Raw genomic sequence first — 17,568 nt, forward strand, 5'->3', positions numbered from 1 at the left:
ATGACAATGCAACACGGTTAACTAAGGAGACTGCATGAAAAGTCCATATGCATGCATTTCTTTGATTCACATGATTTACGACTATTTTGCCTCCCTGAGATGCCACGGGGCGTCAGAGCCACCTTGACCACGCCCAGGTCACGTGCTCATGCGCGGCGAGCCAATCCTGAGCGAGGACGGGAAACAGCTGACGGTGAACAACAACACACGGCGTCGTCTTTGCCTGCAGGTGGTGGTGTGTAGAGGACTCCTGCACGTAGCCCACAAACTCTCAGGACACCCCGCCAGTGAGGGCCGGTGTCGGAGGACTGGTATGAAAGGCGGATGCGCGTTTTAACCCGCTCCTCCTGTGAGAAGAGGGAGGCGGTGCGAGCTTTCCACTGAGGAGCGCTTCATCCATCCCAGACCAGCCGCACAATGGCACCGTCCCTCATCCGAGCTTGCCGCAGTCTGGCTCTCTCGACGTGGCTGCTGTCGTTTTGTTTCGTCCACTTGCTGTGCCTGGACTTCACGGTCGCAGAGAAAGAGGAATGGTACACGGCCTTCGTCAACATCACCTATCTGGACCCCGTCACGTCCGAGGTGAAGACGGAGAAATCCGAGTGCGGGCGCTATGGCGAGCACTCGCCCAAGAAAGAAGCCAGAGGTCTGGTCCTGGTGCCGTCCGACAGACAGGCATGCGACCCACACGTCCGGTTCCCCCCCGTCTCTCACAGCACCTCCTGGGTGGCGTTGGTGGCTGCGGGGAACTGCACATACAGAGAGAAAATCCGTAACGTTGCAAACCACAACGCCTCTGCGGTTGTCATATACAATGTGGGCTCCAGCGGTGCCAACGACACCATAACAATGCCCCATCCAGGTAAGAGACGATCTGCCAGTCTGCACGAAAACTCATCTTTTCACTGACTTTTCCATCACGTTTCCTCTCCAGCTGAGTGATGGAGGCCTTAGAGTACAAATGTCACTCATTTGTTGGGCACCTTTGGCCAAGATTCATGGTTTTAGTGCAGGAGCTCCTCTGCATCTGTGCTATCAGCTCAATTATCACTGTGTTTCGTGGTGAAGTAGAAAAGTGCACCAGCTCCTCAGTGACTGGCTGTGAGACTTTGTTGTAGCTTTTTCTCAAATGTGGGTGCAACATTGTAATAGTGTACTTCATAGGCTGGGTGTGAAATAAAGATAAGAATCTGAAACACATTTGATGCCAGCTTTTGCTGCCCGACAGTGGTCAATATTTGGTCCCACAGACGCACAGCAATTAGTACCATTTAGTGGTATTAAGGGTCAATTTCCAGCTCCACATGCCAGAGGAAGCAGCCTCGAATAATCACTTAAAAACTGCACTGAATCACTGAGCACAATCTCCCAATTCACCTGAGAGTTCTTAAAACGCATTTCAGGCCTTGTGAAAAAAAACTTGATGTACTGTACATTATAAATCTGACGAATGATCAACCTCTTAGCACGAAGACAGCAGCACAGGATTAGATTTTTTAACACAATAATAATAAATACACTCTCAAACGCTGACAGTTGAGCACATTGTCAGTGTTCCCAGTAACAGATAAATAACAATAACAAATACTTTTCATTTCACTACCATGTGTCCACTTTCCTCTGATGGAGTTTATCTGCTAGGCTCTAACTGTGCCCCTGATCCATTACCAAGCATTAAACCATACAAATAAATAATATTGTGCCAAAAAATCCAAAGATGGCAAACAACACGTAACTTCAGCCCAGCTTCACTCATTTGTTGGGTTTTGGCAGTGTGACACAGGCGTTCTCCCCTTCACAACTTTTCTTCATGAATATTAATATATGAATTAAAAGAACCTCTGTAATCAACATGTAAACATGTGTTTTCAAATTTCACAGACAAGCACAGGCTTCAGACTCAACGTAGCACATTTCAAATGACCCTTAAAGACAAAGCTGAAGAACATCAAACAGTCTTCCTTTGACTTAAAGCATGGTTAATACCAAAGCACACACTGTAGAACTAAAGTGTGTAAATAAACCTTGTATAAACAACACACCCAACACACCCTCTGGTGTAATCTGTGCAACACGACCTGAAAACACAGACCCACTGTCAGGTTCCTCCAAAGAGAGTCACATTTCCCTTCCTTGTTTGCCGGAGGCAGAGCAGCCTGATGCAAAGATAATTGGACAAACAGTTTGCTATTTAAACAGCTCAGAGTCATTCGCTTGCTACCTGTTGGTGACAACGTTTTAATGAATTGACCAATAAATACACAAACAAAAGTGCGGTCATGTTTGTATGTGCTAAATCTAGAAATCTTATTTCAAAGTTCATCTTAGACTAAGACAAAGTTTAGTTTAAGCAGAAAGGTCTTAATGCCACTCAGGAGATTCCTCTTCAAATGGATTGCTGGGTCTTTTTTGACTACAAGGGTCATTTTCACAGAGGAACGAGGACACACGTCTATTTCTATCTCCCTTAGTTTTATTGTTTCAGGTTAATTTTCTTACTGAAGTCTTTCTGAGCTTTTTCTCGTATTGTCCTGACAACATATTCCAGATAAGAGAAGATCAGATTTGAGAAAAAGGCTCATATGCTCATATGAGCCTTCTTCAGTTGTCACTGTGACCTTTAGTTATTTCTAGTACAGATGCAAAAACTTTATTTCTTAAAAAGGTTAAGGGAAACTACAAACGATCGTTCGAATTTTTTGGCTTTTTCTGAACAGATTAGATGCATTATTTATGAGAATAAAAGGCCTTCTGCAATAGTTGTGAGGCTTTTTTTTCCCGTTTGACTTCAGGTGGTTGCTACTTTTCATAAAGGTGTGGCTGACCACACCTCTCCACATGTGATGGACAACAGCACAGTGATAAAGGCTGAGTGACGAGTAACCGTATAGAAAAGGATGCTCAAACAAAAAGCGCACAGCACCTGACGACAAAATGGTCACTTGATGTCGAGACGTTTTTAAGTAAAGGGTGCTTTTGTACAACAGGTGTCGTTGGCACATGTCATGAGAAGCAGATCATTTAAATTCTATGCAAAGCCTCTAAAGCTTTCATTCAAATAAGTGAGTTGTTTGATAGCATCACCTGGACAAGCTGCAGCTTTGAAATACTGCTTACGTGTTAAAGCATCTATAACTTCATTTTCTTCTTACAGTTGTTATTTAGAGCGGCACCAATTAAATCAACAATTGGTCAAATGACATTTAAGGTCATTTAAGGTGTTGCCCATAGCGATGAACTCTCATCAGTCATGTTTTTACTAGGCACGTATTTTCAGTAGATATGTTTTAAAAAACGTTGTGTCTGCTGTCTGCCCAGCAGCAAACAGCAGCTTTAGAGAAGTTAGCGAGTGGCGTGTGATCGTAGTGGAGCCAGATGTTTCCCTCAGGAGTTTTTAAAGACCACACCAAAGCTGAAAAGACAGTAAATGTTGGACATTCATCAGGTGGCCAGAAAAACAGCTTTACATGAATGCAAATGTTGCTCCATTATAATTGCTATTTATACCTGAGTAAAGAGGTTGCCAGCGCGTCTATTGAGGGGTCGCACAGTATTTGACTCAGAGGTATTTGATCACTTTGTTACCCGCAGAAAAAAACGCAAAAGGCATCAGGCTATTTTAAAGACTTGCCCTGCATGACATAAATATAAACGGAGACTCTTTAAGAGAGAGGTTTCTCTCTCTTAAAGTGTCTCCGTGGTGGAGGTGTAATGACAATGCTGTTAGAGAAGATGAATTGTGACAACGAGTACAGTGACAGAGGAATGTGCCTTAATCTGAGGCTACCAAAGCAGAAACAGAGCACTTCCCCATACAGAGCCAACACAGCTGGGCCATAAAATCCACAGTTGCCAGAGCCAAAAACCTTTTACAGCCTCGCTTCATTATTTAAGGCCGAGTGATGTCAAAATCACACTCAACCCTGGACTATAAAGCCAGGTCAGATATTGTGATACTGTGTTAATCAGCTCCAGTAGTGTAGCTTTATCCCACATCACGTTTTGAAACTTTGCAACCACTTTTCCTGTCAGTGTGGTGTCACTGGTATCACTTGAATGTTCAATCATATTTAATCTCCCAGATCACTTGCACAGGATTTTAGGAAATATGCTCATTCACACTCCTGCAGAGAAGATTGGTAACAGAGCTACATTTAAATACCAGTAAGGTAAATATGTAGCTGAAGCCAGCAAAGGATTAGTTTAGCTTAGCATAAAGACATATGCATAAACAGTCTTTATGCTATGCTCAAACAAGTGAGACGGCTAACCTGGTTTTATTCATAGGTTAAAAAAAACATTGTTAATTTGTTTGGAGACCAACTATTACTTTGCGTCAGAGCAGTAACTTCCTTTAGTCTCCGCTGATTGCCTGGCAACTGTAGTCTGGGACGTAACCCCCTGTAAAAACCTACAGTGCTTCATTTTTACACAGTTTGTTACCATTGAACGGAGCCGGGCTCGCTGTTTCCGTTCTCTATGATGCAAAGATAAGCTTATCAACAGCAGGCTACAGCAACATGTTAAAGGTCCCATTTTCTGCTCATTTTGAAGTTCATACTGGTATTTGGAGGTCCTACCAGAACAGGTTTACACAGTTTAATGTTCAAAAAACACGTTATTTCTCTCCTACAGACGTGGCTGCTGCAGCTGTTTTCAGCCTCGTTCTTCGCGCACAGTTTTAGAAGAACAGAACATTTGTTTGCTTTGCTCTCGCTTTCGACATCTTCGTGTTACCAAGAGCTGCCGTTGGTGAGGAAAATACAGCGGTGAACAGTGAGGTGAATTCAGGAGGTTTTCATAAGGAGATCCACTTATGACATCATAAAGGGATCTAAAGCTAAAGGAAAGCTAAACAAGGTGTTTTCACAGACATTTGCAGAAAAATAGAGCGAGAGAAAAAAAACATGGTCTTTTCTCATAGTTTGAGGGTCTCTAGACTCACCAGGGACACATATTTATGTTGAAATTGACATTAAAAAGTGAATTTTGCATGATAGGGGACCTTTAATATACAGTTATGACAGTGATAGCAACCTTCAAAATGACAAACTATTCCTTTAGTCAGTGACTCTTTATTAGAATATATTTGCATGATTAAGCCACAATGTAACCTACTTTGTGTAACTGTCAGTTTAGTACATGGCTGTTAATAACGAGTCTACCAGTTAATTCTGTGGTAATCTGTACCCGTGTCATTTATTCTGCTGCAGACCAAAAGCCTGCTAAAGAAATTAAATTCACAGCACTGAACATGTTGGTGTCTATTGAATTAACCCATTCAGTATTTATTCAGCAGTTGGACCAAGTGGGTCTTAAAATGCAGATCTTTTCACAAGTTCAGGCTCTCCGTCTCAGACTTTGCCCTCCAGTTTTAGAAGCAGCTATTTTTGTCTGCTCTGACTGCGTCACAGTGAACAGAAGAAGGAGATAAGAGTCAAGGCTTAGGGAAATCTTACATGCCTTGTTATGCCTTCCCTATGAAGATGGAGCTGCCCATACACGGCCACTTTTTAAAAGTCTACAGAGCCTGGAATCAACAGTTTAACTCATTTGCCTTTTGGCGTCAGATAATGTGGCCTATCTTGTGTTTACAAAGGTTGCATCACAGTGGTTTACCCTCCACGCCATATGGTCACGCTTAATAACTCAGCTCAGGAGTGTGTCTACCTGAGGTCACACATTTACATTGTCCGGGAGTCTTGAGGATTAGTTTGTATTATTGGGGAAGGCTGGTAATATATTTTTTAATCCACCTGTTTTAAATCATTCATTTTAGAAATCTGAACATGACTTACCTTATTTAAAGCTTTATGTCAATGAACAAAAAAAGAAAAACTCAGGAGTTGTACAGGGGCTGAAAATTGTGGAAAACCAAAAGTTATTAGTGTTTATATGGTGTTTTCAAGGTTTGAAAGTGCTTGGATTTTGGATAAAGTGCTTGAAATTGTAATTGCATTAACACAATAAATCTGAAAAATCTGCTTTTTAGTTCAAGAAATAAGAAACTGTCATACAGAGACTAATCAATTTGAATGTATCTAATTTACCGCAGCAGTATGGTGCTGGAAAAGCCTGGAAAATGCACCTTGAAAATGCCTGAAAAGTGCTTGAATTTGACTTCAGTGAGGAAATGTGACAGCTCGTGGCCTGGGGGTCTGAATAGAGAGCGGTATTCAGCAGCGTTTTTCTATCTGTTTGCTGTACAAACGCAAGCTTTTGTTTCCTCTGTCATTGTTTGTAGCAGGGTTTGCTTTAGAAGCTCTAACATACTGTACATACGCTCATTTTGACGGAGCAGCCACCGTAGCACAGTCATAAACCTTTGATAAACAGTGGAGATGCTGCCAACTGGACTGTGGCTGAATAGGGACCTGGTCTTCTGATGATGGTACACATAAAGTGCTTTGTTCTTATTTCCACCATAACACATTTGTTTAATTGTTAAAAATGTTGTTTTTGACTTTATTGTATTGTGAAACAAAGAAAATACAACCATATTTTTGCATTTGTCAAACAATAACAATTCTCGTAAGTGCCTGTGCTGATTCTTGCATATGCATGAAAATAAAAGGGTTTAAAGGAGATGATGTTGGTCTGACTCCACAGCCCTGGTCATATACAGTGTAGCAGCTGTGCAGATTTCACAAATGTCCTGTTACATAAAGGGATTTATGAGCATGACAGCAATAATACATCCTGCAAAATGTGGCATATCTGTTGGATTCAAAGCCTCCAGGTATTAAAGGAAACTCCTCTGAAAACATAAAACACCATATTTTCTGTAAGTCTTAGTACCACTGTGGCAGAATCTCCCCAGAATGTAGCATTAAAACGGCTCTCTGCTGTGCGCGGGGGATATGTCACAGCGCTCCTGTGTCTGACAGGCTGCACAGGAGGTGCTGTTGGTGAAGGCAGGTTGAAAAAAGCCACTGTTTATGGTGACTGATAGAGGGAGTGAAGCACCGCAGGGAGCCACTGTGACTCCATGCAGCCATAACCAGGCAGCAGAGGGAATATGATGTAACAGTTTGTGAGACTGATTGTGTCTAGAAACTACAATCGTTTGACCATTATGTCCCCCGTGTCCGTTCCCCCTATTACAGTCAAATAAACTATCCAGAATAGAACCAGATATTATGTTATATATTATATTATTATATGTAATATATATTTTATATATATTGGCTGATTTTTGTCACATTACATGACATTTATGAAGCCTCAGACATTTCTTTCTCTCCGGGGTACAAACTATAGTGTGTAATGGCAACTCCATTTCTAACCTCAACATATTTGTTATCTCTGGTCGACAGTTTTTGCTCCCTTATCCCCAGACTCATTCACTGACACCAGCACTTCTGTGATAAGCAAATATCAGGTGATATTATCAGCATCAGCTAGACCAATGTGTTGGCCGGGCATCTATACTTAAGTTAGCTCCTTATGATTGGTTGTTTTTTTCAGACCAAAATAATGACCAGATTATATGACTGATTGATCAACAGAAAATTGTCAGATATTTACATTTCTATGTTTATATTTTTAATAATTACTAATTGTTTAGTCAAATATATCAAGAAAAAAGATATTCACTCGCTCCAGCTTCTCAAATGTGTAGATTTGCTAATTTTCTCAGTTTTTTATATTTGTGAAATCTGAGTACCTTTGAGTTTTAGACTGTTGCTCAGACAGACAAACCAAAAAAATCTGAAGGCGAGTTCTTTGACTCTGGGAAACTGTGACGTTTATTGCTTTTTTGTGACAGCACAGACAAAAATTTATCAATTTAAAAAAAGAAAATTAATCCACATACTTGTCAGTAATGAAAAGAATAGTTGTAGACTTAGTGAACATTGTACCACTGTGTAAAAAGTTAATAATGCTATTTTACAGGTAGAGATACAGCAAATGCAATAACATTTCTGTAAAGAGCTGATTGTCTTTTAGCTATTTTAAGTACTGTATCTGTTCCGTTAGAAGTACCGTCTAAGCTAATGCTTGGAGGTCGCTTTTTGAATCATCATTGAAGTCATATTCTGTAAACGCAGTGTTCCCCCTGGACATCTTTGAAAGCCACTTGGTGACTGTAATCCAAAAGCCTTCATCGTGCTCAACATGCAAAGCAACAGAAGGCTGCAGACAGGAAGCCTCTTAGAGAGCGAGGTTTTAGTCGTCCCGTCCTGTCTAAGCTCCCAACAGCCTGAGTTGTCACCCCCGCTCTGCTTTAAAGCACAATTCTTTATATGCCAGGGTTGGATGAGTTAAGTCCATTCATTGTGTAAAAAGTAAATTACATTCTTTTGCATATTTCTATAATTTTTATGGAACTGAAGCTGTATGCAGTAATAGTGTTTTGGCATTAGTATGCTAAGGATATTGTAAGTTACTTTTAATGCTAAATAGATTTGTTTTGTGAGAAGGGTTGGAGTAATAAGCTATCATTTCTACAGCAATTCTACAGCTATGTAGTTTGTTTTTTGGCTTTTGTTGCCTTTCTGTTGTTTTGTCTTAAAACAAAGACAAATATATTTACAATTCAGATTGTTCCCATTTATTTTTTTTTGCCCTTGGCATTTGAATTTTTACTCGTTCTTTTGTTTTGACATCATTAAGACTATAACTAAAGGTTATTTTCATTATCAAAATATTGTGATATCTTTAAATGTTCAGTTTTGTCCAACCAACAGTCTGAAATCCAAAGATAGGGAAAGAAAAAGATCAAATGCCAAGCTGGGACCAACAAATGTTTGATGCTTTGTAGAAATAAATGACACACAACTATCAGAAAGTAAATCAATTGACTGATGCAGCTGTGCACATTATACAAAAATACTCTGAAACTTCATTAATTTTTTCACTTTCAACCATTACATCTTCTGTTAATTTATGTTCATTTACTTTGTTCTTTTTCCAAGCAAGATAGAATTCTGGGGTGAAATATTATTTTCCTTAATTATTTTATTTTCTTTGCCATAATTTTTATTTTGTTTTTTAATTTATTGTTTTTAATGTAAAAACATTCAGAAAGGTCTAAAAGTTCAAGTCATCCCTCGAGATGTACTGTGTGTGTACAATTGCAGAGTTTAAACTGCAGCTGGTTAAAACTCAGACACAACACTAAATCACTTCAGTGTCTTAAGTGGTTGCAATGGTAACCTTGATTAATCTACTTAACATCTAACCTGGTACATCCTGTGTTATATGTGTGTGTGTAGGTACAGGGGATGTTGTGGCCATCATGATCCCAGAGCCTAAAGGTCGTGAGATTGTGGCCTTGCTGGACCAGCACATCATGGTCATGTTGCACATCACCATAGGAACCCGAAACCTGCAGAAATACGTGAGCAGAACGTCGGTAGTGTTTGTCTCCATCTCCTTCATCGTCCTCATGATCATCTCCCTCGCCTGGCTCGTCTTCTACTATATCCAGAGGTTCCGCTACGCTAATGCACGAGACCGCAACCAGGTATGACTGTGTGCACTTTAATCAAAGTACAACTCTATTAGTTGAAGGATTTATGTGTAAAATTGATGCTGACAGTGCTGTGGTCTCACTCTTGACATTGGCCCTTACATTTTTCCATCTGCTGCTGGCTCTGTAAGGCTGTAAGGAGAGGCCAGAATTAGCCCGACAGCTGGCTGAAGAGAGATGCGGCAAACCAGTGAACCATCAACCAACTCCGCTCTCTGGCCCTTTAAGCCAACAGTGCAAATACTTGCTATTGCCATCTCTTTATTGTGAATGGCCGCCTCTGACGTTCTTGTGACGTCTGTAATGACAATTCATCATCGTGTCTGTTATGATAGGAGCCGGTGCCGTGACAACCATTGTTTGCGTTTTCACTTCGAATTATGTTGATCTATGTTGTACAAAGAATTCAGCCATATTGAACAAATCTGCTCTCAGTTAATTTCCAAGGCAGCCCAGTAATGCAAAATAGTTAAAGCATGATGGTGTGTTTGATAACTATTGTCAGTTCTGTGAATCTGTTGCCATCTGCTCTTCCAATATTTCTGATGTTTTTTTTTTTACTATTATTACCATTCTTTTCTTTTGCGCCAAGGAATTGCTCATAAACCTTTATTTAATCACTTTTCTAAAGCAGGTCAAATGATCATATCTCTATTAACATTCCCCAAAACAGACCTGAAAACAGACCTGGCAGTAATAAATATGTCTAATTAATCACTGCCAGTACAGTTTGTAGGACAGTGTGTTAAGGCCGATGTCCACTCTCCTCCGTTCATTTCCAATAAAACAAATGTGACGAGGTAAAACTGACCAGCTGTTATCCTGCAAAGCGACACGTGATGTTTGAAGTTCTGAAATTTCATGTTGGTGCACATTCACATGAACATACACGGCTGTGATGTGATGTGGCAAAGTAGATATTTTTTTCAACTCTTCAGTGTCGGCTCATGTTGACCAATTAGCAGAGTTAACCAAACATACCAGCAGAGATAGCTGCTTACTGTTGAATCACTGACCAGTATTTTAAAAAAAACCTACTGGCCGTGTCCATCCATAAAGTTTTTTCTGTCTGCAGAGACGTTTGGGAGATGCTGCCAAGAAGGCCATCAGTAAGCTACAAGTACGCACCATTAGGAAAGGAGACAAGGTAAATGATGTTCCCCATGCAGCACAGCACATTTCACATGAACTTTAAAGCAACTTTAGCTACATAGTGAGCTTAGTATACAGACATTAAAACAGACATCTATACTTATTTTATATTGATATATTTGAGAACTCAACGGTTTGTCATTTTCTGTCTTTCCCTTTTCTGTCTCGCCCATGTTCTGTGTTTTAGGAGACTGAGTCAGACTTTGACAACTGTGCTGTTTGCATTGAAGGTTATAAGCCTAATGATGTTGTAAGGATATTACCTTGCAGGTAAGGTTTGTGTGCTTGATCTTTGTTGTACATACTGTAGCTTAGCTTAAACTTAGTGTCTGTATTTGTTGTCTACATAAAGGCACAAAGTAAAACACAACTACAGATATCTGCACATGTTCACATTTGTTTTCAAATTGTTTTATTTGTGCACTAACTTCTCGTTTGGTCAGGCATGTCTTCCATAAGCACTGTGTGGACCCGTGGCTACAAGACCACCGGACGTGTCCCATGTGTAAAATGAACATCCTCAAAGCCTTGGGAATCCCAGTAAGATCCTTTTGGTTTATTTGGCCAGTTTTGCCTCATAAAACGTAAAATTTATTGCTCTGATTTTTCTCATATCAAGACTGATCGAACTCCAAAGTGCAAAACATAAAAGTCATAAATGAGAGCGCCTTTTTGCATGTTCCAGCTCAACGCAGACTGTTCAGATGATATTCCTCCGGACTATGAGACATCTGTCGGAGGTCCACCCACCAACCCCATCAGCGGGGCAAGTGAAATCACAGTTAACGAGAGCTCGGTGGTTCTGGATCCAACCGGAAGAGCGATAGGCCTACAGCAGCTCCATTCTGATGCAGAGACAGAACCTCAGGCAGGGGAGAGCTACGTCATCGCCAGCAGTAAGTACAGACATCACATGTTTTTAAACATAAAGTTAATGAAACTCCAGCCACTGAAAAGGGATTTTTGATTTAACTAAGCTGGGAGGTTGGGACATTTGATTTTAATCCAGGCAAAGTTGTCACCACATGCTCTACAGTAATACATATATTATTATAGTTATATAATATACTAAGTACAAGCTGCACACTTTGACTTTTGCCTGATATTACTGTGTCCTGTGCTTTAAAATAGAAACACTGTGAAACTCTCACAAAAAAACTGCTGAGATAAAACTTTTTGTCTTTTTGTTCCGCATCTACCAGAGGAAGCCAGTTTTCTACCAGTGTACTGGTTCTGGTTTCATCCCCCTTTTGTCCGTCTTGTCATTCGAACAGTTGAACACTTTTTTTCTGAGGTCTAAATCGGGCCAGCAGCCACCTGGCCAGTGTCCCCCAGTTCAGATCCTCCTGGATAACACAGGAGGGTAAGAATAGCGTTCCCTTTCCAGAAAGTCACAACCTAACCCACATACACTCACATATTTGTTATGTAGTGAGTATTTTGTGCACCTTATGCAAACACCTAAGGGCTGTTACTTTAACTAACAACAGTTAAACATCTGCAAGCTATCAATGCATTTATAGTGTGAGTGCGCACACATGCTCATACATGTGTTTGTTTGGCCCCCCCCCCCCACCAGAACAGGGTGTAGCCAGAGTTTGTAATGGTTTTAAAAGCTCTGAGTAACACCTAAACTATGGCTGGATGGAGGAATAAACAGGAAGAAGATTTTTATGTTTCATTTATCAGTTTTATTGTTATATATAAAGAACAAAAATGAATGAGAAAAACACTTCAATTTGAGTTTAGAAGATAAAACTCCAATTTTTACGCCAAATCAGTAAATCCATGAAGCAACAAATTCAGCATTTATGGATCACACATGGGTTTAATGCCAGTCTGTTACGGAAATTTTACAAACTGCTTTTGGTTTATCCAGCTCAATGTAATTACTCTTCCCAGTGGTTTTATTGCCCTTCCTGGCATTTTTCGACCACTTAGAAGTCTGGTTGCAGTTAGCGCCTGGTTTATAATTAAACTTCTGTACCGTGTTTGAAGATCTGCGGGAGTGGGTCTGATTAATCTGTGCTAAAGTCTTGCTGCCCGGCATGTCAGACTGCCAGCCACAAACAGTATCCACACACACAGCTACTGTATCAGGAGACTCACTCCTTACAACCAATACTGATGAACTGACACAGTTGTGAGTCAGATACACATTTTTCTTTTTTACTCTCTTGGTTGGTCTTGGTTGTACAGTTTCACTTGAAGTCAGTTTCAGTAGCACTCAGTGGATTTGCTCTCAAATCATGAAGGCATAATAGGAGAAAACTTTGGGGGAATAATCAAGTTATATTTGAGAAGAGTTGCGTGACGTGTTTAATGTCGATAGACTTGCAATAAGCTGTTCCATTAACTTTCTAACTCAAAGTAATAAGTAGAGCTTCAACGATTAGATCATTAATCACTTCGTCATTTGGAAATAAAATAATCTGCTACTATTTTTATTATCAGTTAATCATTTCAGTCCTTTTTTTAAAACTAAAATGTCAAACACAGTGAACTAAATGTCCTTTAGGATTTAAATTGGTCAAAACAAGCATTTTGAGGACATCAACTTGGGGCGAAGTTTTAGCTACAAAATCATGAGAATATTGGGCTCCAGGCTACTTAAAGGCAAAAATATAAGTCCAGCATTTATTCTGATAAATACGGAACATTGGAAAAATACAGTATTGTAATGACATATTTTCCATTATGCCATAAAGGCACTTGGCAGAAGCTGCTAGCATAGCACAAAGAGTTATGTTTACTTTTGTGTTCTTGACAAGCAGTTGATCAGCTCGCCACAAGCACTTATTCTCCTCGAAACTAATTAGCATGTAAAATGTGATTTGTCTTATGTCGGCGCACTATTGAGCTCAAGGACACGATGTCACTGACTGGCACTTAGCATGAGATGAACAAGCCGATCTGTCAGGATTTCTGCTGCTGTGGGTCGACAGTGATGGAGGGCCGAGTGTGTTGTGTCTTTAGCCTGAATAATGAGCGCTGTCGTTAAGCGTAATGCAGCTATCATTCTTGGCAGAGTCAGCCATTTAGGTGTGTGTCCCAGAAAAAGGCCTCATTTGTTGCTGGAATTTGGGACTTGCTTGTTGCTGTCTGTTGTTTTCGGTTGCAGTCAATCCATCTTAATACAATACTCACATGCCTGTATGAACACTGTTCTTGGTGAGTTCTTGGTCAGCATAATCACTGAACAGTGAAAATTGCCCTTTCCAGTAAAAGATGGTTTGCATTTCTTGTAGGAAAAAAAGTTTATTCAGTAGCTAATAAGAGGCGGCAGCAAGCTAAAGGTGTCAGTATGACCAAAACCAAACAGTTTCGGTGACGAGCTGTCTGACCACATCTGAGGACAAATAGCTCAGAGGCAGCATGAAAAGCCTGCCATCATAAGCCCTGCTTCAGTTGGTGGCACTAATTTTCCAGTTGGATGTCATTAAATCAGAAGAAAAGGGTGCAACAAGATGACGTAATTAGTCTCAAGGAGCGGGGGTCAAACCTCAAATTAAATGAAAACAATGTAGAAAACATACTGGAAATATGGCATTAATGTTTGTTTAATTTAGTAATTTGTGTGTCTGGTGGAGCGGAAGCTTGGGTTGATGTTGAAGTCATATGCTCCATGTACATTATGAATCATCAATCAGTCACATTTTACATTTATTGATACACCTCAGAAAACAAAAGAACTTCTTTGCCATATGTGGACTTTTTTCTAATTTCCTGTGTTTCCATGCAGACTTTTTAATGAGTATGGTGAATGTCAGTATTTTACAAAGAGTTGAAGTTAACCCATTTTTTAATTAAGTTGTTTTCATTTAAAAAGCCACTATATACTTCCAAACCAAACGGCAGACCAAAAAAGTTAGAGACTAGCTGATGAAAATAGTGGAGCATTTAGCAGCTGAGGCGGTTTTCCTCAGAAGTTGGTAGAGTGGTAGAATTGGTTGATGCAACTGCATCCCACTGTGACCTGTCAATCAGCTACTTACCTCCTTGTCTCCCCCTTTAGGTGAGCACCAGCCTCCACTCAGCAGTGATTCAGACACATCTATCATCATGGGCGTGGAGGTAGGCATGTCTGAAGTAGACCTGTCCATTGAACAGGAATGCGAGGGGGCCAAATCCTGACCGATCTAAGCTGAGGAAAAGGGATGAATTGCCAGGAAAAGGGGGATGACAACAGGACGGAGCGATCGGGGGGCCCCCAGAGATTCGCCACATGTTCGGGCCCCGGAGGAAGTGACTTCACAGAAGACAGGCAAATGAGCAATACAGCATAGCAGCACTAAACACCCAGTTCTGTCTTTCATCTGTGGACCTGTTGCTTGCTCGTTTTCTAGCAGTCACACCTCACCATTTCGTTGGGTTGACTGTGAGCAGACAGCCAATCACCACATTGTGGTGGCCCAGTTTTTGTCCACATTATCTTTTTACATCCATAGATTAAACCTAATATATGAAACACACTTACAGTACCTGCTGAGATGTTATAGCCCCTCACAGATCTGAGAAGGCCAAATTAGATTCTCCTCACTCTGGCAACCCAAACCTGCCGCTGGACACAGTACGAGCACAAGAGCAGCAGGGCCTCCTTAATGCAAGATTGCAGCTTTAATTATTAGAAAAATATGTGCAGATTGTTTGATTTCTTGGTACTGCCATCACTGCCAACATACTCCTGAAGTAAGTTTTACTGATGTGATGGTTACATAGCACGTAAAGAGCCTATATCAGCAGTCCCTAACGGTTGGTGTGAATTTCCACCAGCAATTTTTCAACTTCAGACTTGGGTACATGTTGTTATCCCTTGAAAACTTGAAGCACAGGTCTTTAAGTTCATGTGGTCATGTGACATTTGAGGAGTTGGAATGTGTATGCACACCTTAAGCTGTAATTTCTAAATGTAACCGTTTCTTGTTCATCTATAACATCTATTTTACCAACCGAATATTCCTGTCGTTGAGAGGAAAAAAACCAAACACATGGTAGATATTCCTGTCCTCACATTTGACAATCATAGCTTGGCACAAGCAGTTTTGAAGCGATGTCACCCACTGCCCTACTGAAACTGCTGCTGATTTACAAGTCTTCACAACACATGACGCTGGTGATCACTCTCTGCTGTCTGTTAGGAGGGAAATGCTCACCTCTGTGTTCACACTGCTGCTCACTGCAGCTGGCAATAGCAGTTGTCACGACCAAATTCTGGCAGTGTGAACATACTGTAGACAAACTTCCTATACTTGTCAAGCCAGCCAATATAAATATGTCAACAAGTCTTTGTGCCAAGATTATCAGTAGTATTTTAAACATAGTAGTTGTTTGTATGTACACTGATCCCCATGGTTGATAAACACACTGGAATGGCGCTAAATCTGTTCCTGAATATCAATATAAAGCAGATGAAACAAGACTAGGACATAGAGTAGGATGGCTTACATCAGTTGAACGAGGGACTGTTTTGGTGGTAAAGGATGGAGCTATGCATTATCTGACAAATAAGTTTCCATTTGAGGAATTTTGATGCATGAAAAGCTTACAGCTACAGTGGTGGAATAACTTAGAAGTTTTGTGTAGACTGCGTCCACACTAAGCCGGCTAGTTTATGAGAATGACATGCATGCAGCCTAGCTTTTTCTGGTTTAGGGGGTTCTCCACACAAAAATGCCTGAACAGCGACATTATTCAGCGACATTTCCTCCTCAATTTTGAGACTATCATTGATATTTTTGTAATAAGAGAGAATTATCACCTGAATCTGCAGCTCCCCAAGGCATTACAGAGCTTTACAGTGACTTTCAGCTCATTGTTTAGCTGTTTAGACCATAACTTTTTTGTTTTGGTTGACTCTCACTGCTCTCAGTGTAATTTCCAGCCACAGCAGTCACTTGTTTCCACTGAAAAAGCTCTAAAACCATCTGTACTCTGCCTGCACCTTAGCAACTAGCTTTTGAACATATTGGAGCATGTAGCAGTTAAAGAGCCAGATGTTTTTCTCATAAGTTGGTAGGGACCAAAAACAGAGCTAAAAGAGAGTGAACAAAGACTTACATTTGCCAAGTGGCCAGAAACACAACTCCAAATCAAGGATAATGTTGCTCCATAACTGCTGGGTGTGTAAACAAGCAACTGTTTGCCAGATTGTCAGGTCAACATTAACATTTTATTTTATCATTCTATTTTTTTTTTTACAACAAGAAATCAGATATTGCAGGTTTAACGTTAACAGGAAGTTAGCGTCTTAATTTTCTTCGCACACCAGTGGATGGATAGATAGATTTCAGTTTTCAGCTGCCGTTTTTGAAAAGCGTTTGGAGTGGATGGAGGGCCAAAACAAAGACATAAAACAGCCGGTTTAGTGTTGATGTACTCTTAGACTCCTGTGGTTATGCAGACTGTTAATTCCCGCTCATCATTTCTTACAGTTTATGGTAAACTTTATTCTTGTACTTTTCCCTTTTACTTTTTTTCAGTCATGGCCCCATCAATAATTTCCTAATTGCTTTTTCCAGTAATGGCACTTTGAACAGCATCAGTAGGATCTAATACTGGATTGGATCTGTTCCTGTCCTCCCACATTCCTGTAGACTTGCACACTGATGAAGCACAGACCCACTGACTGAGTCCCTGGAGCCAGTCGAATTTAAGTGGAGGTTTTCACTTCCAGTCATTGTTTCCATTATGTCCTGCAGCCACCTGGGTCTCCATTATATAACATGCACATGTGCACACTCCCCTTTTGGGTCAATGATTGAAGGAACTTTGAGTGTTTGGGCAAATGTTTCAGTGTCGGTTTTAGGAGGAGGATTTTGTAATTCTTTATTTCTTTTATGCATTTTGTGAGACTGTTTGTTCTTGGCTGTAGCTTAATGCCCATAGTCAACACTTTCTGGACAGTAGGAGTTGCTGAAGTAAGAATTTAGACTATTTTGGTT

At 40.5% G+C, this 17,568-nt stretch overlaps 1 protein-coding gene across 1 annotated transcript; it reads left to right on the forward strand.

Annotated features, from left to right (window-relative positions):
• The first annotated feature begins 230 nt into the window (after positions 1–230).
• Positions 231–16,130, forward strand: rnf150a (ring finger protein 150a). Its single transcript, XM_070827904.1, has 7 exons — positions 231–862; positions 9,219–9,469; positions 10,551–10,622; positions 10,815–10,897; positions 11,071–11,167; positions 11,313–11,523; positions 14,643–16,130. The coding sequence occupies exons 1-7, from the start codon at positions 418–420 to the stop codon at positions 14,759–14,761; spliced, it is 1,278 nt and encodes a 425-aa protein (XP_070684005.1). The 5' UTR covers positions 231–417; the 3' UTR covers positions 14,762–16,130.
• Positions 16,131–17,568: the final 1,438 nt, after the last annotated feature.

Source organism: Pempheris klunzingeri, chromosome 3, assembly GCF_042242105.1.
Source record: "Pempheris klunzingeri isolate RE-2024b chromosome 3, fPemKlu1.hap1, whole genome shotgun sequence".
Taxonomy (NCBI): domain Eukaryota; kingdom Metazoa; phylum Chordata; class Actinopteri; order Acropomatiformes; family Pempheridae; genus Pempheris; species Pempheris klunzingeri.

What these genes read in the sequence shown, in the direction of transcription:
- rnf150a (XM_070827904.1), top strand. Translation starts at nt 418, where the DNA reads ATGGCACCGTCCCTCATCCGAGCTTGCCGCAGTCTGGCTCTCTCGACG. An exon ending in CCATTAGGAAAGGAGACAAG is followed by an intron (nt 10,623 to 10,814) that starts GTAAATGATGTT and finishes TCTGTGTTTTAG; the next exon opens with GAGACTGAGTCAGACTTTGA. An exon ending in GAGCTACGTCATCGCCAGCA is followed by an intron (nt 11,524 to 14,642) that starts GTAAGTACAGAC and finishes CTCCCCCTTTAG; the next exon opens with GTGAGCACCAGCCTCCACTC.